Below are 27759 nucleotides of genomic sequence, written 5' to 3'. Positions count from 1 at the left end.
CGGTCCCTGGGTGGGGGAGATGGGCCCAAAGCAGCCCCACTGTGTGGGGGGGGAACGGGGGAGCCCCTGTGCAGCCCCTCCCCAAACCTGCAGACACACACGGGGCAGACGCACACAGCAGGCTGGAGGGTGACACACACACAGCACAAGGGGAGGGCACGACCCACGGCGGGGGCAGCGGGGAGGGCAGGGGCCGGAGCTCTGGCTCGTCCCCCCGCCTCCGCAAAGCAGCTGTGCCCTCCCCCCCCCCCCCCCCCCCCCCCCGCAGCCTGAGAGCGGCCGGGCACGCGCGTTGCAGCGATGAGGGTGGCAGGTCAACCCGGTGCCTCCCGTTCCAATGGTGCACGTGAGAACCAGGCAGCTGCCAAGCGCCGGGGGGCAGCCGCTCCCTGGAGCCAGCCTGCCCTCTCTGCCCCACCAGGAGCTCCCCAGAGCTCGCGCCCCCCTCGATTAGCCACCAGTGTGGGACTAGGCCACACAGGCAAGAGATCTAGCTGCAGATCCTGCCCGGTGCTGAGCCGGGGGGGGGGGGGGGGGGGAACGTTCTGGGGCAGGGATAGAGGGAGCCGGTTTCCCCAGGGGGCTGGCTCCAGATTCCCCTGTTCTCCACAGGCACCTGGCAGCCACAGCGACGCTACCACTAACCCAAACCCTCCGGGTGCTTTGCCCGTCTCCGGGCCAGGCTCACTAAGCCCCTCGCGCCAGCCCATTGTACAGCTGGGGAAACCGAGGCACAGAGAGGCGAGGGAACCTGCCGCAGTCACACAGCAAGTCAGGCCAGAGCCAGAGCGCCCGGTTCCACACGCTGCTCATCACACCAGGCGCAGGTGGAAGGGATGGGGGGGGGGGCAGCTAGATTTGGATTTTTCTATTTAAAACATAGAAAACGTTCAGCGCAAGATGTGTCTTGGGGCACCCAAGCCGGGCAGCAGGGGCTGGAGGCTGCACCCCAGAACAGCAAGGGGGGAGCCTGCAGGTGCGGGCTGCAGGAAATGAGGCTGGGAGCAAACCTAGGGGTTGCACTAGCCTCAGGGGAAGATCCCCCTCGCACTCACTTGGGGGGCAGGATGAGGTGACAGGAGCAGAGACGGGGGGACAGAGGAGCCATGGGGGTGGAGACGAGGTAGATGAATGTGGAGAGCAAAGGACACGGAGGATGGGGATGAGGGGAGCTGTGGGGGGAGCAGAGAGGGGGGTGGGGACAAGGGGACTCACTGGGGGAGCAGAACCACTCGGCCAAGGCGCCCACCCCCCTCCAGCCCTGCCCCCTTGGGCATCCCCGCGTGGGGCACAGAGGAGGGGCTGGCCTGGGGCGCACTCGGGGCACAGTCAGCAGAAGGCAGCGGGAAGGGAACATGGCCGGGCCCCCCGCTCCAGCCAGGCCCGCTCGCCGAGCACTGAGTGCAAGGGCCGGCCTACCCAGCTCAGGGCCAGCTAGGAGCCCGCCGGCCCCAGGGCGAGGGGCGCTAGTCCTGGCTTCTGCGGCGCTGACGGACGAGGCTCTGCCCGCAGACGGGGGCTGGCAGCAGTGACGGGTCTGGACTTTGGTCATCGAGGGTTCACTGGGCGTGTGGGAGGCTCGACCCGACCTCCCGGCCCAGGGACCAGCAGGGGATTCTCCGGCGTTGCCCTCCGGCCCTGCCCGGCCCACGCTGGACGTGCCGCCCGGCTGCTGGGCTCCGCCCGGAAGGGCTGGCGTCCGCTGGTCGGAGGCCCTGGCCGCAGGGTGAGTCAGGCCGCGGGCTCGGCTCTGGGCGTGTCGCCCTTTTATTTCCGCTCCCCTCCGGAGCGAGCCAGGGAGGAGCCTTCGCCGGCTGGACACAAGCGGGTGGGCGCGCGGACACGGCTGGAAATGGCTGTTGCGTGGCAGCCCCCTGTCCCTTCCCTGCCCGGCCGAGCGGGCACGGAGCCACGGTCACAAGTTGGAAGAGAGCCTGGATTTGGCTGGGTCCGTGTCGGGGGCACTGACCACCGAATCCTTCCGGGCGCCGCTCGAGTCCTGCTGGCTGCCACCCGTCCCCGTGTAGACGGAGCCCGCGGACATCTGGTGGGACAGGGCCACGTGGGGCGGCACCGCCCCCCGGAGCCCGGCCTGGGAGCCCGAGCCGGGGGACGCTGACGCCGGGCCCCCGGCGATGGAGGTGCTGGACTCGTGGGCCGAGGGCGGCGGGCTCTGGGTCATGGTCTGCGAGATCCCGTGGGGCAGGGAGGGCTGCGAAGCCGACAGGGGCCGGGACTCTTCGCTCAGGCTGCTCGTGGGCAGGGCCTGGGTGCTCTTGTGGACGGCCAGGCGCTGGGGCGAACCGGGAGCCGGCTGCTGAGTCAGGGACAGCTGGGAGCCCGACGGGCCCTGGGCGGCGTACGGGAACGTCCGACTGACCCGGGGGCTTTGGGTCGGGGGGCTGGACACCACCGAGACGGGCAGGGGCGGCGGCTGCTGCTGCATGTTCTGCTGCTGCTGGAACAGCACCGGGGAGACGGAGAAGGGGGTGGGGATGCCCTGGGCGTACTGCAGCCGCCGCATCATCCGGGGCGAGCCGAGGGCCACAGAGCTCACCAGGGGGCTGGCCATCTGGGGACAGAAGCTCATGGCCACGGCCTGCTGCAGGGTGGCGATGGCCGAGGTCACCTGGGGCTGGACGGGCGCGTAGAGGCCTGGGTGCTGCTGCAGCTCCGCCTGCTGCACCATCTCCCGGTCGTACTTCACGATCTCCTGGATGATCTCGTTCTCCTGGTTGTTGAAGACCCCAGAGTTCAGGTCGTGCTGGACTTTGTGCAGCAGGATCGAATTCTTCTTCCCTGGGGGGGCGTAAAGCAGGAGGTGAGTCACTCCCCAGGCAGGACAGCAAGGCCTGCCCCTGCCCCCCGCATCGCTGCCCCCGGCCACCCCGCCTCCCTCTCTAACTCCCGCAGGGGCCTGCTGCGTCCAGGGCAGCCAAACCTCTGCAGGGCTCTTCCAGCTCAGCTCCTCAGGCGGAGTCCTTGTACGTCCCTTGTGCGATCGCACGGGGCCTGTGCGTGCCCACGTGCAAGGGCAGCACGTCCCCGCTCGCCTCGCCGGCTCCCATACCTATGCGGTCCAGGCGGTCGATGGCCACGGTCTCGAAGGCCCGGCGCATCATGGGGTGCTCCTCCAGCACCTCGTTGAAGTTGTCCACGGAGAGCGAGTAGAGGCGGCAGTAGGTGTCGGCCCGGACGCTGGCCGTGCGGCGGCCCCTCGTCAACAAGCAGATTTCTGCCCCGGCGGGGAGAGAGGGACCCAGAGGTTACCATGAACCCAGGGCCCGGGCTCGTGCCGCCATCGGGGTCATGACACGCGAACGAGCCGCCTCCCAGCTCTCCCGGAGCCGTGGCCGCGGGGCAGAGAGCAGCCTGGCCCGGCCGCAGCTCTAACCACTAGGCCCCAGCCCACGCCGCCCGGGGCCACTCACCACCGAAGTAGGAGCCGTCGGACAGCTTCATCTCCTTGTTGCCCTTGGTGAGGACGCTGACCACGCCGTGCTGGATGAAGTACATCTTCTTGCCGACGGTGCCCTCCCGGATGATGTAGTCGCCCGGCTGGAAGACCTCGAACTTGAGCTTGGTGAGCATGGCCGTGACGAAGTTGGGGTCGGCGTTGGCGAAGAGCGGCATGGAGGCCACCAGCTTGCGGCAGTTGAAGTTCACAATCTCCTGGGGGGGGGGGGAACGAAGGGACAGAAAATAAAGGGGGACGGGGAACGTGCCCCAAAGGGTTTTAAGCCCACGTTTTCCTGACACGTCCCCTGGCTCCGGGGGGGAGGGGGCGGCGGGGGAACCCCCCCCGGCTCTGGGGGGAAGGGGGCGGCGGGGGAAACCCCCCCCGGCTCTGGGACGAGCCCTGTGCCCGGCGCTCACCTCCCGCAGGGGCTCGTTCAGCTCGCCCAGGATGCTGTCCTCGTCGAACATCTTGCCCTGGTACCGATGCTCGTAGTAGTCGTGGATCTTCTGGCGGAAGTCGGTGGGCAGCTTGTGGAAGGACATGTACTGCTCCACCTGCTTGTACTGCCGGGACAGAGCGACGCAGGCGTTGGGTGCAGCCCGGCCCAGGGACCAAGCGCCCAGGAGCCGGGCTGGGACGCCCCCAGGATCGGGGCCCCTCGGCCTGCCAGCCTGGTGGGTGATCTGCTTCCGGAGCCTTTCACCTGGAGACGGGAGCCGAATGGGGCAGCCGGGCTGGTCCCTCCCTCCCGGGGGCTCTGTGCTGCTGGGGGCCACAGGCCCGGTCCCCCTGCCAGCCCCACGGCTACGCCCAGAGCTGCTCTTTGCCTGGCCCCCCCAGGGGTTCCTGGGAGCCACTGGCAGGTCTCTGCTCGCCCGACACCCCCAGAGCGGTCTGCCCCCCCGGCCTGGCAAAGCCCCAGCACTGGAGCCCTCAGCCACGTTGCTGCTTTTCACCAGCTCATCCTCAGCAGAGGGAGGGATGTTGATGGGACCTTTCCACGGGTCGATCGTGCCACTCGGGCCCAGCATGGACCTTCAGGGCGGGCCCCTGAGCTCGGGAGCTGGCGGGATCGGGCACCTGCTCCGTGACGATCCCAGCGCCCCAGCCGCAGCACCCGAGGCTCCCTGCTGGGCTACCAGACGCCCCCCGCGGGAGGCACCGCTCTTCCCTACCTTCTCCTGGTACTGGCGCCGCGAGGAGTCCAGCGACTGGATGAGGGCCGTGGCGTGGCCGATGAACATGGCGTAGCAGGTGGCGCCCACGATCATGCTGAGCATGGTGAGCCAGATGTCCGTCATGCTCTCGGGGGCCTGCTTCCCATACCCGATGCACAGCATGTGGCTCATGGACATGAAAAGGGCGAAGGAGTACAGCTCGCTCCAGGAGTTGTTCTGCAACGACAACGGCCGCCGTGACCAGCAGCTCCCACCCACCACCGGCGCTACTTGGGGGCGGGCGCACACGGGGCTGCCTGGAGCCGACTTGCAGCTTCCTGGGGACTGGCCGATGAAAACCGTGAGTGTGAGAGTCTGCGTGTGAATGAGTGTGTGAGATGGAGTCTGTGTGAGCGTGAGTGTGTGTGAATGAGTGTGAGAGCGACTGTGCGCGAGTGAGTGTGCGTGAGTGAGTGTGTGCGCACGAGTGAGAGTCTGTTTATGAGTGTGAATGTGTGTGTGTGTGTGTGTGCGCGAGTGAACATGGTTGTTCAAATCCAGCTTGGATCTGCCGTGGACCGGCGGATCACACACCCCGGCAGATCTCTCTCTCTCTCTCTCTCTCTCACTCACTCACACACACACACACACACACACACACACACACACACACCTCGCCAGCTGACATGACTGACACAGCCCATGAAACAAAGGCCAGGGTGGATGGGTGTTCCCAGCCGCAGTGGGGCAAAGCGCACTCCCTCCAGCCGGCCCGGCTGGCGCCTTTGGTTGGTTTTGCTGGTTGATGAAACACCCGGATCCCCAGGCGCGTTTTACAAAAATTAAATTCTGATCCATAATTTATGACCCGCCGCCCAGAGCACTAAATGGCAAGCGCCAGCTCAGGGGAAATGACACCCCGGGCGGGAAGGGTCGGCCCCGCGGCCGGCCGAAGGCTGGACACTGGCCCTGGCCCGCTCTGGGGGAGGAGGAAGGGAAGCGAGAGGAGACGGGAGCTGGGCAGGGCGGGCGGCGCTCACAGCGAGATCCACACAAGCAGTTCGGCGCCTAATTCCACTGGCTGCCAGCAGAGCGAAGCCTCTAAGCACCTTTGGGCCCCCCAAAGCCCCATTTGCACCTCGCAGGGGGAGCAGCTTCCCTGCCGCACCACGGGCCCGACCCCCACGGCGCGACCCCTGGAGCCAGGCGCACGGGGAGCAGGGGAGGGGCAGGAGTCTCCTCCAAATGGGGGAGCCACTAAGCCTGGAGCCAAGAGCCTCAGGACTGCTCCTCGTGTTCCTGGGGTGACCCGCACACGGAGCCAGGCCCGGGAGGGGAGGGGAGGGGAGGTGCGGGCTGGTCGTGCACCTCAGTGCCTGGGAGAGCCACACGCACCCCTCCCCCCTCCACCGCCAAGCGCCGCGCCGAGGAACCCGCGTCCCCCCCGCCGCCAATCACAGCCCAGCACCAGAGAACCCGCCCCCCCGCCGCCAATCACAGCCCAGCACCAGAGAACCCGCACCCCCTCCGCCGCCAATCACAGCCCAGCACCAGAGAACCCGCACCCCCTCTGCCGCCAATCACAGCCCAGCACCAGAGAACCTGCCCCCCTGCCGCCAATCACAGCCCAGCACCAGAGAACCCGCACCCCCTCCGCCGCCAATCACAGCCCAGCACCAGAGAACCCGCACCCCCTCCGCCGCCAATCACAGCCCAGCACCAGAGAACCCGCACCCCCTCTGCCGCCAATCACAGCCCAGCACCAGAGAACCCGCCCCCCCGCCGCCAATCACAGCCCAGCACCAGAGAACCCGCACCCCCCCCGACGCCAATCACAGCCCAGCACCAGAGAACCCGCACCCCCTCCGCCGCCAATCACAGCCCAGCACCAGAGAACCCGCACCCCCTCCGCCGCCAATCACAGCCCAGCACCAGAGAACCCGCACCCCCTCCGCCGCCAATCACAGCCCAGCACCAGAGAACCCGCACCCCCCCGCTGCCAATCACAGCCCAGCACCAGAGAACCCGCACCCCCCCCGCCGCCAATCACAGCCCAGCACCAGAGAACCTGCCCCCCCGCCGCCAATCACAGCCCAGCACCAGAGAACCTGCCCCCCCGCCGCCAATCACAGCCCAGCACCAGAGAACCCGCACCCCCTCCGCCGCCAATCACAGCCCAGCACCAGAGAACCCGCACCCCCCCCGCCGCCAATCACAGCCCAGCACCAGAGAACCCGCACCCCCCCGCCGCCAATCACAGCCCAGCACCAGAGAACCCGCACCCCCCCCGCCGCCAATCACAGCCCAGCACCAGAGAACCCGCACCCCCCCCGCCGCCAATCACAGCCCAGCACCAGAGAACCCGCACCCCCCCGCCACCAATCACAGCCCAGCACCAGAGAACCCGCCCCCCCGCCGCCAATCACAGCCCAGCACCAGAGAACCCGCACCCCCTCCACCGCCAATCACAGCCCAGCACCAGAGAACCCGCACTCCCCCGCCTCCAATCACAGCCCAGCACCAGAGAACCTGCCCCCCCGCCGCCAATCACAGCCCAGCACCAGAGAACCCGCACCCCCTCCGCCGCCAATCACAGCCCAGCACCAGAGAACCCACCCCCCCCCGCCGCCAAGCGCCACGGAACCTGTGCGCCCCCCCCCCCCCCATTGCGGTTAGAGACGCCAGGTGCGAGCGGAACCAGCCAGTGTGGGGCAGTTAATGGACTAACACCTGGCTCCCTCCGGATCCCTGCGCACACGTACACGTGCGCACACACACAGCCATTCCACTGCTCTTACACACTTACCATCCACACGCACTTGGCAGTGCGAGTGCCACTGTGACTACTACTCCCCCGTGACACACTTGGCACTAGCCCGCACACGCATGCCCAGCCATACCACGCGCACATAGCCACAGCCACGTGCACACGCAGGCACAAGCCCGCGGGCTGAGATCGGCCATCAGGCAGCTGGGAGGGACCGAAGGAAGAGGTGCTGGCGGGGGGTGGGGAGGGCGAGCTCAGATAGTCGGGGAAGTACCCGAGCCGGGCTACTCCGCTTGCAGCAGGAAAGCAAGCAAGAATGCAAGGGAGGAAAAGCCACCAGGGAGTGGAGCAAGGGGGTGCCGAGAGGACCCCCCCCACATATGGGCTGCTCTGGGGATGGTGGCCTGAGCACAGTCCTGGGAGGCAGAACTCCAGACCCGGCCCTGTGCCTCAGTTTCCCTTTCTACACAACAGGGAGCGCCCCGCAGCGTGCGTGATGCTCACGGACACATTCCGCTGGGAGAGGCGTCTAAGGAGTGAAAGCTGCACCCAATTACCGGAGCCGGGAGCTGCGACCACAGCGGCGCGGAGAGACGGACCCTCGCCACGACAGCAAAGCAGCTCGGCCCCTCTCTCCAGGGCTGCTCGGTGCCCCAGGGAGTCCGGCCCCCAGCCCCCAGACTGCACGTGCATCATCCCAGACAGCGCCCCGCCCCGAGCAGCCTGGCCTCACCTTGCATCCCTCGCTGGAGCCCCCGCCGCACCCTGGCCAGCCCAGGTCCCCGGTTCTCTCCGGCCCGGGAGAGCGGCGCGCGCTGGCCCCCTCGCTCCGCACTGCCGTCCCTGGGGGCTCCGCACTGCCGTCCCTGGGGACTCCGCACTGGCGCTCGAGGAGGGGCGGGTTTGGGATGCTCTTCGTGTCCGGGGGAGCTCGTCCCTCCGTCTCCAGACGGCTCCGTCCTCTGCTCTCCCTTGGGGCAGGAGCCGCAGCCACAAGAGCCCGACTTCCTCCCACAGCAGGCTCCCCTACCGTGCTTGCGGCTGCTCCTGCCACCCGCAACAGCAAAACCGCCTGGAGCAGCCGGGAGTTCGTTAAACCACATGCCGGGGGGCGGGGAGCCTGGGCCAGCCAACAGGCCAGGCACACGACCATGCTCTGTCCTGAGCCCCCAGCCTGACCCACACCAGGCAGCCAGCACGGTGCAGAGCTCCTCGGGCCGTGGCCACCCTCCCTGCCCCGGGGCAAAATCCACAGGGGCCCTTGCAGGGAAGCTGCCGACACCCATTCCCGTGAGCGCCCGGGCGGCGCTGGAGAGAGCCGGACCTGCCGAGTCGCAGATGGAGCTCGTCCTTTGAGCCGAGCGTTTGTGTCCGGGCAGCGGGGGGAATTCTCAGTGCACCCGCAGTTGTGTGCGGAGAGACGTGCGCCTCGCAACCCTGCTGCAGCACACGCACACACACGCACGTGCACGCACAGACACCATGGACAGGACACACACACGATACTCCCCAAGACACGCACACACACGCACGTGCACGCACAGACACCATGGACAGGACACACACACGATACGCCCCAAGACACGCACACACGCACGTGCACGCACAGACACCATGGACAGGACACACACACGATACTCCCCAAGACACGCACACACACGCACGTGCACGCACAGACACCATGGACAGGACACACACACGATACGCCCCAAGACACGCACACACGCACGTGCACACACAGACACCATGGACGGGACACACACACGATACGCCCCAAGACACACACACACACGCACGTGCACGCACAGACACCATGGACAGGACACACACACGATACTCCCCAAGACACGCACACGCACGCACGTGCACGCACAGACACCATGGACAGGACACACACACGATACTCCCCAAGACACGCACACGCACGCACGTGCACGCACAGACACCATGGACAGGACACACACACGATACGCCCCAAGACACGCACACACGCACGTGCACGCACAGACACCATGGACAGGACACACACACGATACGCCCCAAGACACACACACACGCACGTGCACACACAGACACCATGGACAGGACACACACACGATACGCCCCAAGACACGCACACACGCATGTGCACACAGACACCATGGACGGGACACACACACGATACTCCCCAAGACACGCACACACACGTGCACGCACAGACACCATGGACAGGACACACACACGATACGCCCCAAGACACACACACACACGCACGTGCACGCACAGACACCATGGACAGGACACACACACGATACTCCCCAAGACACGCACACACACGCACGTGCACACACAGACACCATGGACAGGACACACACACGATACGCCCCAAGACACGCACACACACGCACGTGCACGCACATACACCATGGACAGGACACACACACACACACACGATACGCCCCAAGACACGCACACACACGCACGTGCACACACAGACACCATGGACAGGACACACACACACACGATACGCCCCAAGACACACACACACACGATACGCCCCAAGACACACACACACACATACGCACGTGCACGCACAGACACCATGGACAGGACATACACACATGATACGCCCCAAGACACGCACACACACGCACGTGCACGCACAGACACCATGGACAGGACACACACACACGATACGCCCCAAGACACGCACACACACGCACGTGCACGCACAGACACCATGGACAGGACACACACACACACGATGCGCCCCAGACACACACACACACACACACACACACACACGATACGCCCCAAGACACGCACACACACGCACGTGCACGCACAGACACCATGGACAGGACATACACACATGATACGCCCCAAGACACGCACACACACGCACGTGCACGCACAGACACCATGGACAGGACACACACACACGATGCGCCCCAAGACACACACAAACGATACGCCCCAAGACACGCACACACACGCACGTGCACGCACAGACACCATGTACAGGACACACACACACACGATGCGCCCCAGACACACACACACACGATACGCCCCAAGACACGCACAGCTCATGTTGTGAAAGGGGCTTGGGTTTCACTTTCAGGCCGATCCTCAAAGTCCTGGATCCGGCTAAGGAAACGCCGCCCCTCCTCCCTCCCCCCCCAAGAATTCCTGCAGGGGGTGGAAAAGCTTCCTGTGTCTGGGTGGGTCGTGGGGAGGAGAGCCCGCCGGGGAGGAAGGGGAGGCAGCGGAGCAAGGAGGGGAAGGGAGAGGAGAGTCAGGCTGGCGAAGGGAGGAGAGGAGCAGGAGGGGGGGCTGCTAACCAGGTCGCTGCGGAGCGCCAATGAAAAGCGTGTCCCATTATTTATTCATTGCAACTAAATGAGACATGGAGGCGAAAGCGCCGGTGGGGGCGGGGGGGAGCCGCATCTCTGCTCTGCCTGCCAGCGATTCGCTCCCCGGGGGGGCCGGGCACCTCTGAGCCATCGCTCTGCCAGCCGGTGCCTGGCTTCCAGCCCCTCGGCCCCCGGAGCCCATGGCCTCAGACGCAGCCTCCTGCCCCTCCAGCCGGGCCCTGGCTCTGCTCCCACCGCACCAGCTGGAGGTGGGGGGCTGCCTGCCCTGCAGACGGCAGCCAGGACTCCTGCGCTGCTGGCAGCTGCCCCCCGTGGGGGGGGGGAGCATCCGCAGGGAACTGCCGGGGGGGAGGGGACTTCAGCCGGGAGGACGGGGGCTCTGCGCCCCGTGGCCCCAAGAGCAAAGGCAGCTCCCCCGGGGTGGCCTCACCCGCCAGCATCCGGCTGCCTGTGCGCGGGGCCCCGGGGCTACGCCGAGGGGCCAGGACAGACCCACCCGCACGCGGGGGAGGGTCCCAGGAACCTCAGCCTGGAGCAGCCCACGCCCGGAGCCCTGGCCTGCGGGGGAGGGGTCCTTGGCAGCGCCCCCCACTCACCACCATGCCGTTGAGGGAGACCCAGCAGTTGCTGGGGAAGTCCTGCAGCATGGGCACCAGGAACTGCAGGCAGCCGTCCCAGTGGCACAGCAGCAGCATCATGCCGATGAGGTTAATGATCCGCATCACGGCGCTGGCCAGGTCGTAGGTCATGTGGAAGATCTGGGGGGGAAACGAGCGTCACTCCACAGAGCCCAGGACCAGCCCCCCCAGCCGGGCCCTCCCCAGGGGAGCTGCCCAGCCGTGCCCCGGGCTGGGCGGGAGGCAGGGTCTGACCGGAGATTTGCAGCCAGTCGCCCCCCCAGAGTGGAGATGCTGCGGGCGGGGGGGGGGGGGGGGGGGGGGCTTGAGTGAGGGCCTGATCCTGTAGGAAACGTCCCAGCGCTCAGGGTGGTTCAGCACCGGGGTAAATCGCCGGGCGGGGGGGGGGGTCTCCATCCCTGGAGAGAGTGAAGGGCTGGTCGGGCAGACGCTGCCAGGGCGGGTCCTGCGTGGGGGCCGGGGACCGGGCCCGAAGCCTCTCGAGGGCCCTGCCAGCTCCCCTGCTCTGGGAGTCCAGGATTCTCGGGGTGCTGAGCTGCCCCGCGGCAGGGGAGTGGCAGGTGCCCCGAAAACCAGCCCCCCCCCTCGAGCTGGGGGCCAAAACCAGACGCCACTTCCTGCCTCCACCCAGGGCCAGACCAAGACAGCCTTCCCCCCCACCGTGAGCAAGCCCAGCCCCATCCCAGCGCTGCAGATCCACTCCGGAGCCGGCGAGCCTCAGGCAGAACCGCAGGGCAGGGACCAGCTGGCTCGGCAGCCTCTTGGCAGCTGCTCCGCCCGGGCTTTCCACCGCCGCGCAGGGAACAGTCACAGCAGGAGACACCAGTCGCCCGGGCCCAGCGCTGGACGGACCGTCCGGAAACCGGGGCCAGCTGCGCCCCCCGGAGCAGTGGGGGGGGACGTTGTCCATCTCATACTGCAGCACATCACGGGGGGGGGGGGGGCTGAGCGCGCGCGCGCACACACACACACACACACACACACACCACTCACCCATGCACACCCACTCGCATGTGCACAAACACCCATTCACACACACATTTGCACAAACACAAACTCACAAACACACCCATTCGCACACGCGCACACACATTGCGCACGCACACTCGCCCATGCACACACACACTGGCGCGCACACCTGTTTGCAGGACTGCTGTGAGCAGGGGAACCCTGGGCCGCCCTGCGCGAGGAGACAAGCCAGCAGCTGGTCCCCGGCTGGGATGCCGTGATCTCTCAGCGTCCACGCAGGGCCCGGGGCCGGCGGGCGAGGACAAAGCTCTCAAGCGTTGGCCGCCAGCCAAGCGTTCAGCGAAAGGGCCTGCGTCTGGGCTGCAGCAAGCGGAGGCCTGGCCCCGTGGGACCAGCGCAGGCTCTGCCAGAGCCTGAATCGGTCGCTCTGAGGCGGGGCCTGTCCGAGGCGAGGCCCACATGCCAATGGCAGCCCGGCCTGACGAGCCGGCTCATCCCAGGGCTGGAAGGAGGCGCGCGAGCAGGGGGACCCCAGGAATGGAAGAGCGAGGCCTTCACCAGCCGGGGGCGGGGAGGGGGGAGAACTGCCGCGGGCTTTCATGCAGCGTAGCCCTCCCGCCTTTTCCGTGCAATGCCCGGGGCCATCCGAGTTCTCGGACGGGGGAGGGGAACCCGCCCGGCGGCAGCTGCACTTTGAGCCACCGCACTGTAGGCGGGAACGGGGCAGCTAGTGCCGCTACCTGAGACGGGTTTCCTGCCCTCAAGCCCCTGGCAGGCTCAGGAACCGGGATCCAGGAGATGGGGGGTTCAGATCCCACCGCTGACACCAGCTCCCTCGGGCCAGTCCCTTCCTCTCCCTCTGGGCCTCAGGGCCCCAGCGGCGGAACAGAGACAAGGGGCCTCCCTTTGTCCCCCGCTTCAGCTCATTGGGGGGGGACTGTCTCTCGCCAGGGACCCGCACAGCACCTGGCACAAAGGGGCTCTGCTTTCATCTGGAATACGGAGATCCAGTCTCTAGCTCTCGCGGCAGAGGGGATGGGAGGCCCTGGCTGCCCCTCGGGGTGCCCATTCCAAGCCAGCCCTGCTGAGTCCCCCGTCCACCCCCTCTGCTCCCTAAACCAGCCCCGCACAAGGCGCCGCTCTGCCGAGAGCAGCTGTGGGCGCCACCCAGCCTGTGTCCGGGAACCGGCCCCTCCCCGCCCTGGGACACGAAGCTGATTAGCCAGGATAATCCGCCGGGACGCGGAGAGGTTTAACTAATCCCCTGCGTCGCCGCGGCGCCCTGCTGGCCAAGGAAAAGAGCCGGGGGCGCCAGTGGGAAAGGGGGAGCCGCCCCCCAAAGGCGCCATTGGGGATGCTGGAGAAAGGGCTCGGAGACCGAACAGGGGCTCTTCTCGGAGCCGTGCGTGTCCTGACCGAGGCAAAGCCTGGGACAGACGGGATCCCCCAGAACGGCCCGGCCCCGGCAACAGCTGGAGGGTCATCACACACGGCCCCCACCCTGCCCAGCCAGTCTTGCTGTGTCTAGGGCTGGAGCAGCCCCCAAGCCCCGCCGCCCGGGCACGGAGCTCCCCCGCCCCGCCCCCGCCGCCCGGGCACGGAGCTCCCCCGCCCCGCCCCCGCCGCCCGGGCACGGAGCTCCCCCGCCCCGCCCCCGCCGCCCGGGCACGGAGCTCCCCCGCCCCGCCCCCGCCGCCCGGGCACGGAGCTCCCCCGCCCCGCCCCCGCCGCCCGGGCACGGAGCTACCCCGCCCCGCCCCCGCCGCCCGGGCACGGAGCTCCCCGCCCCGCCCCCGCCGCCCGGGCACGGAGCTACCCCGCCCCCGCGGCCATGCGGAGCGGTCATTGCAGGGAGCCGGGCGCCAGCTCCCCTCGCCCACCCTCGCCCCCGAGAGCAGCAGCCAGCGCGAGAGGCCAGGGAGCCGCGGCCACTCAGGTCTGGTGCCAGCTCTGGGAGCCGCCGCCGCCCTGGGGCCCGGCCCAGACACGCGCCCATTGCGCCACCAGAACCACCCGAGCATCAGGGGCTCACAGTGACACACAAAGGCAACTGGTGCGCACACACCCACGCACAGCCCAACACTACACACCCCACAGCCCAATACTACACACCCCGCAACTGGTACGTACACACACACACACACACACACACACCCCTACAGCCTAACACTACACACCCTGCAACTGGTACACACACACACACACCACAGCCTAACACTACACACCCTGCAACTGGTACACACACACACACCCCTACAGCCTAACACTACACACCCTGCAACTGGTACGTACACACACACACACACACACCCCTACAGCCTAACACTACACACCCTGCAACTGGTACAGCCCCCCCACATAGCCTAATGCTACATACCCCGCAACTGGTACACACACACACGCACACGCACGCACACACACACACACACACACACACACACACACACACACCCCCCACAGCCTAACACTACACACCCCACAACTGGTACACTCCCCCCGCGCACACATGTGCACACACAGAGCCTCCCACTACACACTCAAGGGCAACTGGTACATATGCCACTAACAGATACTACTCCCCCAAACACACACAGCCTCTCACTACACACATCAGCTACTAGGACATACACCACCAACCGACACACCTTCCCCCCACCACGTCCCATACACAGCCTATTGCTACACACACCGACAACTAACATTCCCCTGTCCTTACTGCTCACACAGCCGACTGCTACACACCGGCAACCACTATACACACACCACACCCTTCGTCAAATGATACCCCTGTGACATAGTGGGGGGTACCTTGCTGGTTTCTATGCTGGGGCTGTGGGTGACCCTCCCCCCCACTGTCTGTGGCAGGCCCAGCAGGGCAGGGGATGAGTCACTAGGCCAGGGTCTCTCAACCTGTCTGACCAGCTACCCCCCAGGGAGAGAAACAAAGGAAGGTGGAATGCATGCGCACACACACACACTACCACTATACACACCAGCAACAGTACACACACCAGCAACTGGAACACACTCCACACCGGCAGGCAGATGTCGTCCCAGCTCACCCACACAGCCTCATGCACACCACACACACACACACACCCTCAAAAGACCCACACACACACACACACACCCCTCAAAAGACCCGCACACACACACACACACCCACCCACCCACAAAAGACCCGAAGCCAGAACAAGAACGCACACTGTCGGTTGTGACATGTGCCTCCAGCAGCCTCCTGCTCTGGGCCCAGATACGGAGCCACATGGGCGGGCGCCAAAGGGCTTGGCTTGACGAGCTGCCTCCGTGATCCAAACACAGCAAAGGGTCTGCCAGCTGGGCAGCGCCGCTCCCCTCGCCCCCGTTCTCAAGCTGGGAGCAGCGAGCTGTTCACGGTGGCACCCGGGCAGGGGGCTGGCGCACGGGGAGCTAGATGCATTGGGGGAGGGGAGGTGAGGCCCCTGTTTGGTGGCCAAATGAACACAGCCAGGGGGCTGGCATCCTTCAGAGACCGGTGTCCCCAACCAGGCGACCCCTGGGACAGGGGTGCAGGAGGGGGCATGGAGGGGTGGGGGGTGTAGCACTAATCCAGGCTGGCCACAAGCGGAATGAAGCCAGGAGCGTGGGGAGGAGACTGGGACTCCTGAGTTCTATTCCCAGTTGGGACCTGGCCTCAAGCCAGCCATGTGCCTCGGTTTCCCCAGTGTTTGGGGGATGCCCCCAGCAGCCTGAGCTCTGGCTGGTGAAGCTCTGAGCCAATGAGGCAGCCGGCTAGAGCCACGCCCATTATTATTGGGATGACAAGAAAATCCAGGCCACGGCCGCTGTGCTAGGGCAGCCCGTCCTCACCGCCCAAGGGCACCTGGAGGAATGGAGCATGGCACGAGTTTGCCAGGTCTCAGCCCATTCCTCGAGGGCTGGGCTCGCGTCAGCAAACCTCACAGCCCGTCGGAGCCGCATGCGGCAGGGCAAAGCCCCTCAGGCTCAGCCCTTCTGCACCGCCTGCCCGGGAGCCGCGGGGCCGGATGCTCCTCGCTCAGCCCCCTGGGCTCGTGGCCAGTGGCAGGAGCAGCCGCCTGCGCCCTGAGAGGAAGGAAACGCAGCCCCAGTGGCCAGCCGCAGGCGGGGCAGGGCTCTCGGCCGCGTTCCTAGGCCTGGGCCCCCGGGGGGGCGACTACATTTCAGGGATGGGATTTTATAATCTGCAGCAACAGGCAAGTGAACTAGTTTACAGCACGTTTTAGCTGGAGCCCTGTGGACTCTCGGCTCAGAGGCGGATGGGGCTGCCCCACGCTGGCTCCCCCAGGTCCCGTGTCTGCAAATCGCTCTGGGCATTGTCACTGTTCAGGGAACTAGCCCCCCCCAGAGGACGCTGAGCCACAGAGCCGGGGGGGTGGACACTAGGACCCGGCGGCGCCCCGCCCAGCTGCGTATTCTGCGTGGGGGTGGGTGGCCGGTCAAGGCAGGGACCAGGGCCCTCGGCCGGGAGACCCTCTTACCTCCTCCCACTGGTGGATGTAGCGGATGAGGCGGGAGAGGCGCAGCAGCCGCAGCAGGCTGAGGATCTTGGTGAAGCGGACGATGCGCAGGGCCCGGGCCGTCTTGTACACCTCCGAATCGATGCCCTTCTCCACAATGAGGAAAATATAATCCACGGGGATGGAGGAGACAAAGTCCACCACGAACCAGGTCTTCAGGTACTTCTTCTTGATGCGCTCCGGGTCCAGGATGATGTCGGTGTTGTCCTCGATGACGATGCCGGTGCGGAAGTTCAGCACCAGGTCCATGAGGAAGAAGGTGTCAGAGACCACGTTGAAGACGATCCAGGGGGCCGTGGTCTCCTCCTTGAAGAAGGTGATGCCCACCGGGATGATGATGAGGTTGCCCACCATGAAGAGCAGCATGGTGAAGTCCCAGTAGAACCTGCAGAGGGACCGCAGAAGGAGACGTCACCGACCCGCCGGGCAACTCACCCCGGCCTGCGGGGAGGCCGCTCGAGGGCAGACGCCGCAGCTCTGCCCGTCACGTGTGACGTGTCCGAGCCCTGCATGAGTAAAGCTCCGCCCGGGGCCCCCAGCAGCACCCGTCAGACTGGTCAGCTCTGCCCCGCAGGGTGGCAGCTTGCAGCCACGAGACCGGCCACATGGCACCTGCCTGAGGCCAGACAAGCCCCCGGCTGCTTCTCTGAGTTCCTCCTGTGGCTTCCTCGTGCGTCCTGGCCCCCTCCCCACCCTGGCGTGGGCCTGTCTGGTGCAGGGCCTGACTGCACGCAGGCCAACAGGGACGTGCCGGGGGTGTCTCGGCCCCTGTACTCTGTGGGGCAGGAATTCTAACCCGAGCTCTGCATACATGCATGGGGCTGGGTCAGCATCGGGACTGGACCATAAACCTGGGGATGGGAGGGTCCGTCAGCCTGCAGCACCCTCCCCCAGTGGGGAGACCCACAGCCAGCAGGACAAGGGGCCCCGATGCCAATTCAGCAACACGAGCTCCACTGGCTCCTTCGTCCTTCCGGTCGGCTCAAGGTCATGCTGAGACGACAGCGCTGGAGCTGGGAACAGACCGCAGGAGTCCTGGCTCCCGGCCGTCTGCTTGAGACACCTTCCCCTGAGACCTCCCCCCTCCTCGCTCGGCTTGAGAACAAACAGCAGCTCCCTGCCAGTTCCACACCCCCTGTCCCGGAGACATGATGACAATGGTGGTGTGGGGAGGGGTGTGTGTGCGCACACACATGTATGTCCATGTGTGTGTGTCCGTGTGCACATGCATGTCTGTGCCTGCATGTCAATGTGCACGTGTGTGCATGTTTACATGTCAGTGCATGCATGGCGGTATGTGTGCACGGGTGTGCGTTCACATGTCCGTGTGTGCGTGTACATGTGTGCACATGTGCAGGGGAGAGGCTGGCATGTTGCATGGCAACTTATTCAGGTGCTGCTGCCTCCAGAGAGTGGATGCGTCGGAGCAGCAGCAGCCCCCTGAACCGCCAGCCACAGGCTGGTGTGAATCACGTACAACTGCAGCGTGAGCCGATGCCGCTGGCTGGAAGGGGGGGGTTGAGATTTGGGGTCCAGCCTGGCCTTCCGCCGGCGTTTCCCGGGGCCCTTCCCTGCACCTTCCGGGCCAGCAACAACCCTCCCCAAGTGCCTGCCAGGGGGAGCAGAGCCCTCCCCGGCCCCAGCCTGGCATCAGCCGCTGCCCCCGGCTGGCTGGGTGCCCCACTCTGGGGACACAGGCCTTGGCCGAACAGCCAGCTGTCTGCAGGGGGCGGGGGATGGCAGGTCCCTGGCCTGGCCTGCTTCCCGCCTGTCTAACCTCAGGGCTATCTGAGCCAGCGGCTGGGTGGCTAATTCCCAAGCCCAGCCCCCTGCTCGCTAGGGTCCCGACTCGGGGCTGTGGCTCCCAAGAGCCGCGTTCCCACCAGGGCCGGCGGGCGTTTCACTGCCCCGTGGGATTCCCGCCCTGTCTGCGCCGACCGGGGCAGGTGGCCACAGGGCGCGGGAACCAGAGGGGGGCGGATGGACACAAGGCGCTGCTGGCTGAGGAGCTGCGGTGTGTGGGGGGGCTGGTTCCTCCTCCTGGCACACGAGCAGAATTCAACTCGCATCCTTCCCCGTGCAGCCTCCTTGCCTTTCGGCAGACACAGCCGGCACCTGCCGCGTTCCCATGGCAACAGCGAGTGGCGTCACCACTGCACCCGCATGACTTCAGAGCCCAGCTGGGGGGCAGCAGGAGATGGGCCTGGTGCCGGGCCCAAGGCCCCCCTCAACTGTCTCCCGGGGGGTGCAGAGGGAACGTCTGCAGCGGAGATGAGAGAGGCAATGAGGCCCAGTGGTCACACGGGGGACCTAGGTTCTATGCCCAGGTCCGCCACTGCCTCCCTGAACGTTCCTGGGCAAGTCACTTAATCTCTCTCCGTCTCAGGACCCCCTCTGGCCAGCCACAAAAGCAGCAAGAGCTGCCAGAGTGAGTAGGGGCATCCCCTGCATTAGCGACAGCCCCGCGACCCAGGGACCCCAATTCTACCACCAGACACCTGAGGCACAGAGAGGGAACCAAACCCAGTTCTCCCAAGCTCCTGTGCAGCCCCTTGGGCACAGAAGCACCACCTGAAATCCTGGGGGGCCTTAGCGCAGCGAGTGCTGGGGTGGGGGGAGACTGACAGAGTGGAAGGCCCCAAAACCCCATTAACGCCTGCAGGTGCCATCTAGCCCCCTCCCCCAATTCTGAAAGCCACCCCCGGACACGAGGTCAGCGCTGCCAGTGCCAAGGGCCCCAGGGCGTAACGCTCCGTCCCCGGGACCCGCGTGTCTCTGGCTCACGACGTGGCACCTCCCAGGCCACGCTCAGCCCCGTTCACAACCCCCCCTCCCCCACGTTTGCTGCCACAGACCAACCCGGGCAGCAAGGGGCCTGGCTCGACACGAGGCCCGTGATGGAGGCAGAATCAGGGATTCTGCTCCTGCTTCCCCACTGTGCACAGCGACTCACGCCCCTGGCCTGGAAGCACGTGGGAAAAGAAGCGTCTGGCCGTGCACAGTCAGATCCCAGCCACAGCGCAGGGCTGTGCGTCACCGCCATGCTGTACAAACCACCAAGGGAGGAAAGGGAGCATGGGGCAAACCACACCCTGCGGGTCGGGATTTTCTCTTTCCCACCAACGGGAAACCCCCGGCACCAGGGAGGTGCCCATGGTCACGCAGTGAGTCAGTGGCGGAGCTGGCTTAGAACGCCAGGCTCCCTGCCTCCCAGCGCTGCAGCCGGACCATGATGCAAGCCGACTTCCTGCACGTGCTGCTTTGGTTTGCCCCAAAACCACTGGGGTGGGGACAGATATAACCTGCAAGGAGCTTGGGGGGGCAGCAGAGAGCCCTTCGCTCCTGGGCCTCCTGCAAACTGATCCCTATTTACATGGCATGAGCAGAGCTGTGAAGAAGGGTGAGAACAAATATAGACCCACAGGGCACAGTTCTCCTTTGACCCGAACCCCGCTGTGGCCCTACAGGACTCAGGGCCAACTCTGGGCCACGGAGGCCGACAAACCGGCCCCGTGTAATTGCTTAGCCGAGGCGAGTAAAGCCAAGAGCGTATCCCCTGGGGGAAGGTGAATGTGCGGAAGGGATCCATCCCACACTACTTACAATGGAGCTTTAAAAGCCATTCAGCTCGGGAGAGGGGGAGCGTGGATTCCTGGCAGCAGGCGGCCTGGCCTGCAAGCCCCGGTGAAGAGAAACTCTTGGAAATTCTGTGCACGGGGCCTGTGCTGGTTTCCTGCATTTGCAGAACACTGCAATGTGCTGGGACCCTGGCCTGAGACCCGGGCACTACCCCCTGCAAACCAGAGATAACAACAGCGCTGCCGAGTCCAGCATCACCCCCTCCCACCACCGCCTGAGAACCTGCCACAGGGGCGCAAGAGTTCTGCTGCGGAGGCTGCACCAACGCTTTTCAGGATCGCCCCTGGCACTTCCATGCCCCTCCCCCTCCCCCGACAAACACTTCTCGGGTGTGGGGACGGGCGCGCCGGGAGCAAGACACAAGGAGTCATTTTCCACTCTGCTCTGCCTGGTTAGGTCTCAGCTGAAGCACCGTGTCCAGTTCTGGGCTCCACGTCAGGACAGAGGAGGAGAAAGTGGAGACGGTCCAGAGAAGAGCAACAAAAACGATGAAAGGACGAGAGACCGTGGCCTATGAGGGAAGGCTGAAAAAAAAAAAGTGGGTTTGTTTTATCTGGAGAAGAGAAGACTGAGGTGGCAGAAACACTTCTCAGTACATCGAAGGGTGTTACAAGAAAGACGGAGACAAATGGTCCCCTGGGCCTCGGAGGACAGGACAAGGGGCAACGGGCTCAAATGCAGCCAGGGAGGTTTAGGATGGACGTTAGGAAAAGCTTCCTGCCTGTCGGGGGGTGAAACACTGCACTAAATCGCCCAGGGGTTGTGGAATCTCCACCACTGGACAGACACCGGCCAGGGATGGTCTAGATGGTGCTTGGCCCTCGAGGCCTCTCCCAGGCCCACAATTCTATGATTCCTTCTGGCAGAAATCTCGAGCCCGTTCGAGTTCAGCACCACGGAGAGCTCGCCATGGCCAGAGCGTCAGCGCGGGGAACACTTGTAAACTCAGCCCTGGAGCCGCTGCGACCCTCGGAAACGTTGCCAGCCTAGAACCCGCCTCATCGCCCGAGCGCAGAGCAGCAATTTCAGGGTGTCGCACGAGTAAACAAGCGCCCCCTGCTGGCTCACTCCCCTCTATTACACGAGCCCCCCCCCCGCCATTAACCAATTCAACACCCAATTAGCCAAGATGCTGCTTGAAAGTCAACAGCCAGCAGGACAGAGATTGGCAGCCACAACAAGCAGGATCCTACCCTCCACCCACCGGCTTTGGGGGGGCTCAGCAGCTTTTTGATTAGGCCCCAAGCGTCAGACCCAGTTGCCAAGGTCGGCTCTGAAATCCAAGCAGCCTGCATGTCCCACCCACGAATCCGACTGAAGTTAACAGGCACCTCCAGCCATCTCCGCGGTCGCACGATGACACCAGGCCCCGATTCAAGCGGCTTTAGGAGCCTGGCTGCAGGAAGCAGGTTTGCAAAGTCTGGCCCGAGTGTTTGAAGATGCCGTGAGACCCACCCAGTTAAACTCAATCTCCACACAGCCCGGGAGCAGCGTGTGACGTTTCATCCCAACTTCTAAGGCAGAAACCGATTTCCTTTACGGCACCTCTGGGGGGGGCTGCCTGGCAGCGCGCTCCGAAAAGATTCCCAACCCCTTCAAACGAGTCCCCAAAGCAGCTGCTGCTCCTGCTCCCGAAGACCCAACTATTGGCTCCCATCCAGCACCTGTGACCACTTTGCACTAAGCCCACAGCAAGCCCCTAAGAGCCAGTTTACGGGAGATATGGAAGAGCAGGTTAGACAGACATCTATCAGGGATGGCTTAGGCGGTCCTGGGTCCTGCCGTGGACTTGATGACCTCAAGGTCCCTTCCAGTTCTATGTTTCTATGATTCTAAAAAACCACCACCAGAAACAACAGCCCAGACATGCCGGGGAAGCGCCTGCATTGAGCAAGAACAAAAGACAGGACAATGCAGCACTTTAAAGACTAACAAGATGGTTTATTAGGTGATGAGCTTTCGTGGGCCGGACCCACTGCTCGCTCCATAGTCCTGTATTTTGTTTCAGCTACACCAGACTAACATGGCTACATTTCTATCACTATTCTGCATTGAGCAAGGCATTTGCATGCGGCCAGCAATGCAAGGTCTGGCAAAGCTACTGGACCGGCAGCTGCATGCACTGCAGCATCCAAAGCCACCTGGGCAACTTGCCATGAGTATTAAGGGCTTCTGCTAATTGGCAGAAAGTTGTTTATCTAAAACACACACCTGCCCTACCATTGGCTTTGGCACATCCCGGCCTGGTGGATCAACAGCTCTGGCGTCCCCAGCAGGACCCCACCAGAAATGAAAGCCTGCAGCCTGCCTCGGTTTCTTTCCACTCTGCAGTTGCAGGGAAATGGAGCCTTTGAGTCAGATTACAGGGCTCCAGGTCACTCCCTGGGCAATTTTTGATCCTCAGGGTGAACTCCGAGTGTCTCCAAGCCAGACAATCCCAAAGCAAATACACAGACACACACACGTTTGCTGCCGCAGCTTACTGACTCATCCACAACATATTGCTCGACTTGAACGTCCCCAGGTTGCATGCATGCTTCAGGACTTAAACCACACTCGAGCAACTAGAAATCAGGATGCACCCTGACATGGAGACAGGGTATCCCAGACTGTCTCTTTTCCTGCACCTTCCTCTCGCATCTGGCACTGGCCCCATCACAAACAGGATACTGTACTGGACAGATGTGTCTGGCCAAGGACGTTTGCTCCTATCAGCCAGATGTAAAAATCTTTGGGTTACAATACTTGGTTGCCAGGATAATACCCAATAGCCACAGATCTCCACGTATTTAACAAACCGTTTTGGTTTATTACGTCTCCTGACCCTCCGACATCTCAATTTTACACTAGCGCTTAGAGAAATCAGTTGTCCAAGACCATTGCCAAACGGAGTAGAACCCTTGAGTCCTGACTTTTAGTTACCTGCCCCTTCTTTGCTTTATCATTTATCTTCAATCAACCGGGGATAAACGCACTAACTGGAACAGGAAATAAGTGGAGAAGGTTGAAACAACTCACCACTGGGTGGGTCAACTCTGCCTTGTATGTTTCGGCATGTCATTGACGAGGCACGTCATTGATCAGATTTGCCACTAGTGATATGAAACAGCCACCCATGCTGCCTGCTAATAATTCAATATTGGAGTAAATAGGAACTTTTGCTCCTAGAGCCTCTCTCCTCCGCCTCCCCCCTCCCACTTGCACTGTGCATGAATAATTAGAGAGCTCTGCCTATGACGAGCTACATTCTGCAAATGGGTGCGATTATGAAGGCATGTCACATATGCAGATGGTAATGATTTTATCCTGAGATGAGAACATGGATTTTGCAAGGAAAACATGCCGGGAAACATTCCATTATCCTGATCAGATTTTGGGAAGAGAAATGAGAAATGTAATTTGGCATAAGCATTTACATAGAGCGTGGAAATAAAACAGAACCAAATTGGTATGCACCTTGTTAGGCTGCCCAAGGGGGAAAAAAACAACCTCTCCCCTGATTTTGCCCTCTGTGTGGTGCGTAGATAGCAGATCTGTGTATGTTTTCTTAAAAATTATTCCAGACGCACCTAAATACGCCTGCTGAGCACGGAAACAAACCTGCTAGATTCTGTATAAATACCTAGCAAACGAGTCCCTCTCTGCAAAGGGTTTATACGCTAAACAGACAAAGGGTAGGCGGGGGGAGAGGCACAAAGAGAAGAGTGACAAGCGCATCATCGCACATGTTGGTGGCAGAAGTGGGATCCAAACCCAAAGCTTTTCCCTCCTAGTTCTTTTTACCATAAGACCTCACAGGATTGGAACACAGCCAATACACACCATACAAATGTTCCCCCCAATTCTACCCTGGCTCAGTGCCCGGTCTATACCACAGTGAGCTCGGAAAGGACAGGCCAATATTCCCGGCAGACCTGCACGGGCAGCAGGAGTTTCTGTAACAGACACATGGATTTGCTGCCACAGAGCCCACTGCAGAAGCAGAGCCTTCCGTGTCCAGCCTTCCATAAAACGGGAGCGAGGAGGAGGGGCTGTTTGGCAGGGCAGCTAGGCCACACGACGGACAGTGCTTGCTTGCAGCTCACTGAAGAACAGCGCCATCCAAGCGCCCGGCCCTGTCTGTTCTCACCTCTTGCTCACACGCGACTGAAAAGAAACGCTCTGAAATGGTCCCTGTGTCGGGCTGCAAGACACAGCTGGTGGGGAACAAGCGTGTTCTCTGTGGCCCGGTTCATTCCTAATTCTCTTAACCACAGCCTGAGCACTGCCACAGTGATCTCATTACGACAAGGTCAATCCAGACGACATTACAATGGCAAGATGAAACACACAGATGTCAGTGCAAGTTACGCTCCAATACCATTCGACTGCACCGCCGCCGATACCGTTAGAACACAGCTACGGGTGAACCCGACAGATGAAATTGGGGGGAGCCAGGAGAGAGACACCCAGGGGGCAGATTCTGACCTGGAACTGAATTGACTTTGATGGATTTGATCCTTCCTCGTAAGGTGGGTACGAAGCGCTCTTTATGCCAGTGGCTCCGTCTGCATTAATGCCTCAGGACAAACGCTAATTGGCCAGGAGGGGGAAGGGAGATCTAACAGCACCGGAGAGTCACAGAGGAAGATGAATGACCCAGGTTGGTGGAATGGGACTGGTGAAGGCCGCAGATCTGAGCGGAGCCTGTCCTCGGAGTAGCTCCGGCCTTCGGTGCCTTCCCGGAGAGGGTCCCTCTCCATGGGGGCAGGGGGCTGTCAGGGGTCCAGTGGACAGGACCTGCTGGAGATTCACAGACGGGCGCTGGAGCCTTCTCCGCTAGGGAAACGCTACAGAAACACCGGCGTGAGCTTCTGCAAACCCGTGACCAGGGACAACTCACCAGGCAGCCCCCTCCTTCAAAAAAACCACAGCCCAGTCCAATGGCACTGACCTGGGAGTCAGAAGACAGGCTCCAGCCCATGCTCTGACACTGATCTACTCTGGGGCCTCGGCCCAGTCATTTGCCTCCCGTGCCCACCATTAGGCAGTACTGTCTCCTTGAGGACAAGGACAGTCTCTCCCTACATCTCTGTGCAGCCCCTTGCTCTGGTAAGACACAAAGAACAACGGAGGCGCCCAGAACCTGCACTTGGAACTCAGCTAAACCTCTACTGAACTGCCGAGGGGATAACCCAGCCCGCTGCTCCAGGGGGAGAGGCTGCCGCCACAGAGGGGCTCAAACTAGCTGCCAGACCTTCCGTCCCTGCCTGGGCGCCCGGCGTCGCCTGCTGCATTGGCAGCCGCACAACCCGGCCAGACGCGTGTCACGTCGCGCAGGGCAGCAGGGAGACAACGGCACCGGGTGACAGCTGCATCCTTGAGCCCTGGGGGCGGGTCATGGGCAGGCAGCCGCCCAGGCCTGTCCAGCTCCACCCTGGCTGCACAATATTCCATCAGGCCCGGGCCTCCTCACAGGCACTTTGCATGACGCTGGAAGCCCCGGGACCCTTCTGAGGGGCTGGGGGGGAGGCGCCAGAGGGGAGGGACTGGCAGCTGCTGGCATCCCGCGTCCTAACTCCCCGGAGGCTGCATTCGGGGGATCGGGGCCCTGCCGGGAGCCTGAGCCCCGAGGACCCAGCTAGTAACAGTCTGGCCAGGGGAAACCTCTGGCAGTGCCGGGGCGGGGGAGGGGGCAGCCGCACACACAAAGCTGCTGCATCACTGGCAAGAGCCCCCGGGAACCCCCCCTGCCTGGTCCCATGGCCAGCAGGTTCCCCGCCCCCAATGGGGGGGCACTGCTGGGGGGGGGCTCGCTCGGTCACAGGCTCCTGGCCAGGTGCCTCCAGGGCGGAGGGGAGACGCGGCCTGCGGAAGGGCTGAGGGTGCCCTTGTCCGAGGGAAGCCGGGGGGGGGGCATCCAGCTGGGATCCGGGCCCCCGCAGCCCCAGGGCCTCCCCCTCCCAGTACAGCTCAAGGTGCCCTCTCGCCAGCCCGGCCTCTCCCCTGGAGCCCAGCCCTGGGGGGGACCTGCCCCCCGCTGCCCCACAACCTGCCCTCTCCGCGGGGCTGCGCGAGCCTGGGGAGGGGCCCCGGGTCTGCAGACGCTGCCGATCGGCCCCCGGCACCTGAAGTCGCTGTAGGGGTGGATGATCCAGGCGCCCGCCGACTTGACCCGCTCCTGCTCCCGCTCCACCGCCTTCTGCGAGCCGAACATCCGCAGCGAGAACTTGTTGACCCCGGGCTGGAGCATGGCCCCGAACTGGCGCTGCATGAAGCTCGCCTGGCTGCCGCGGGGCTCGCCGGCCTCCTCCCCGCCCGCCCCCTCGGGGCCGCCGGGCGAGCCGCTCTCCGCGCCGCGGCAGGAGAACGAGACCTTGGGCTCCCCGCGCCGGCACTCGCCGTTCGGGGAGCCCTTCCCGGCCCGGCCGCTCATGCTGCCGCCCCGCAGCCGCCGCTGCCCGCGCGGGGCCCCGGGGCCCGGCTCCTCCGGCCGCTCCTCCGGGCCCGGCGCCCCGCCGCCGCCGCCGCCCGCCGCCTCCCCGCCGCTGCCCGTCCGCATGCTGCAGCCGCCGCCCGGGAGCCGCAGCCGGCGAGTGGCGAGCCCAGCCCGGCGGGGGCGGGCGGAGGGGCGGGCGCAGCGAGAGACGGGGCGGGGAAGGGGAAGGGGCAGGAGTGACAGACAGACGAGGCGGAGGAGGGGGCTGGAGGGGAAGGGAGAGACTGACAGATACGGTGGGGAAGGGGGCAGAGAGACAGACAGACACGGTGGGGAAGGGGGCAGGAGGGAAGGGACAGACAGACACGGTGGGGAAGGGGGCAGGAGGGAAGGGACAGACAGACACGGTGGGGAAGGGGGCAGAGAGACAGACAGACACGGTGGGGAAGGGGGCAGGAGGGAAGGGACAGACAGACACGGTGGGGAAGGGGGCAGGAGGGAAGGGACAGACAGACACGGTGGGGAAGGGGGCAGAGAGACAGACAGACACGGTGGGGAAGGGGGCAGAGAGACAGACAGACGAGGCGGAGGAGGGGGAAGGGACAGACAGACAAAGCAGAGGAGGGGGAAGGGACAGACAGGCGAGGAAGGGAGGGGAACAGACAGAGAGATGGAGGGGGACAAAAGGGACGAGGCGGAGAAATGGAGAGCACAGGAGACAAGGAGAGGGACGGGGGGGGGGGGGGTCCAGGCTAATAGACTTTGTCTGCTCCTGCCCCACAGGGAAGTGGGGGGGCTGGAGAGCCAGCACAGGCCC

The 27759-nt window shown here is 64.2% G+C and overlaps 1 protein-coding gene across 1 annotated transcript; it reads right to left on the bottom strand.

Moving 5' to 3' along the window:
- Positions 1 to 584: 584 nt before the first annotated feature.
- HCN2 (hyperpolarization activated cyclic nucleotide gated potassium and sodium channel 2) lies at positions 585 to 27085 on the bottom strand. Its single transcript, XM_075902592.1, has 8 exons — positions 26632 to 27085; positions 16847 to 17270; positions 11337 to 11498; positions 4636 to 4854; positions 3877 to 4023; positions 3432 to 3672; positions 3071 to 3235; positions 585 to 2799 (listed from the first exon to the last, which is right to left on the bottom strand). The coding sequence occupies exons 1-8, from the start codon at positions 27063 to 27065 to the stop codon at positions 1916 to 1918; spliced, it is 2676 nt and encodes an 891-aa protein (XP_075758707.1). The 5' UTR covers positions 27066 to 27085; the 3' UTR covers positions 585 to 1915.
- Positions 27086 to 27759: the final 674 nt, after the last annotated feature.

The sequence above is a fragment of the Pelodiscus sinensis genome, chromosome 19 (assembly GCF_049634645.1).
Source record: "Pelodiscus sinensis isolate JC-2024 chromosome 19, ASM4963464v1, whole genome shotgun sequence".
Taxonomy (NCBI): Eukaryota; Metazoa; Chordata; order Testudines; family Trionychidae; genus Pelodiscus; species Pelodiscus sinensis.
The sequence above is the reverse complement of the archived record's forward strand: the minus strand, read 5'-3'. Positions and strand labels throughout refer to the sequence as shown.

Coding starts and splice junctions, on each gene's coding strand:
- HCN2 (XM_075902592.1), bottom strand. CDS start 27,065: ATGCGGACGGGCAGCGGCGGGGAGGCGGCGGGCGGCGGCGGCGGCGGG. Junction 4,024..4,635: donor GGCGCCAGTACCAGGAGAAG/GTAGGGAAGAGC, acceptor CTGTCCCGGCAG/TACAAGCAGGTGGAGCAGTA. Junction 3,236..3,431: donor CGACGGCTCCTACTTCGGTG/GTGAGTGGCCCC, acceptor CCGCCGGGGCAG/AAATCTGCTTGTTGACGAGG.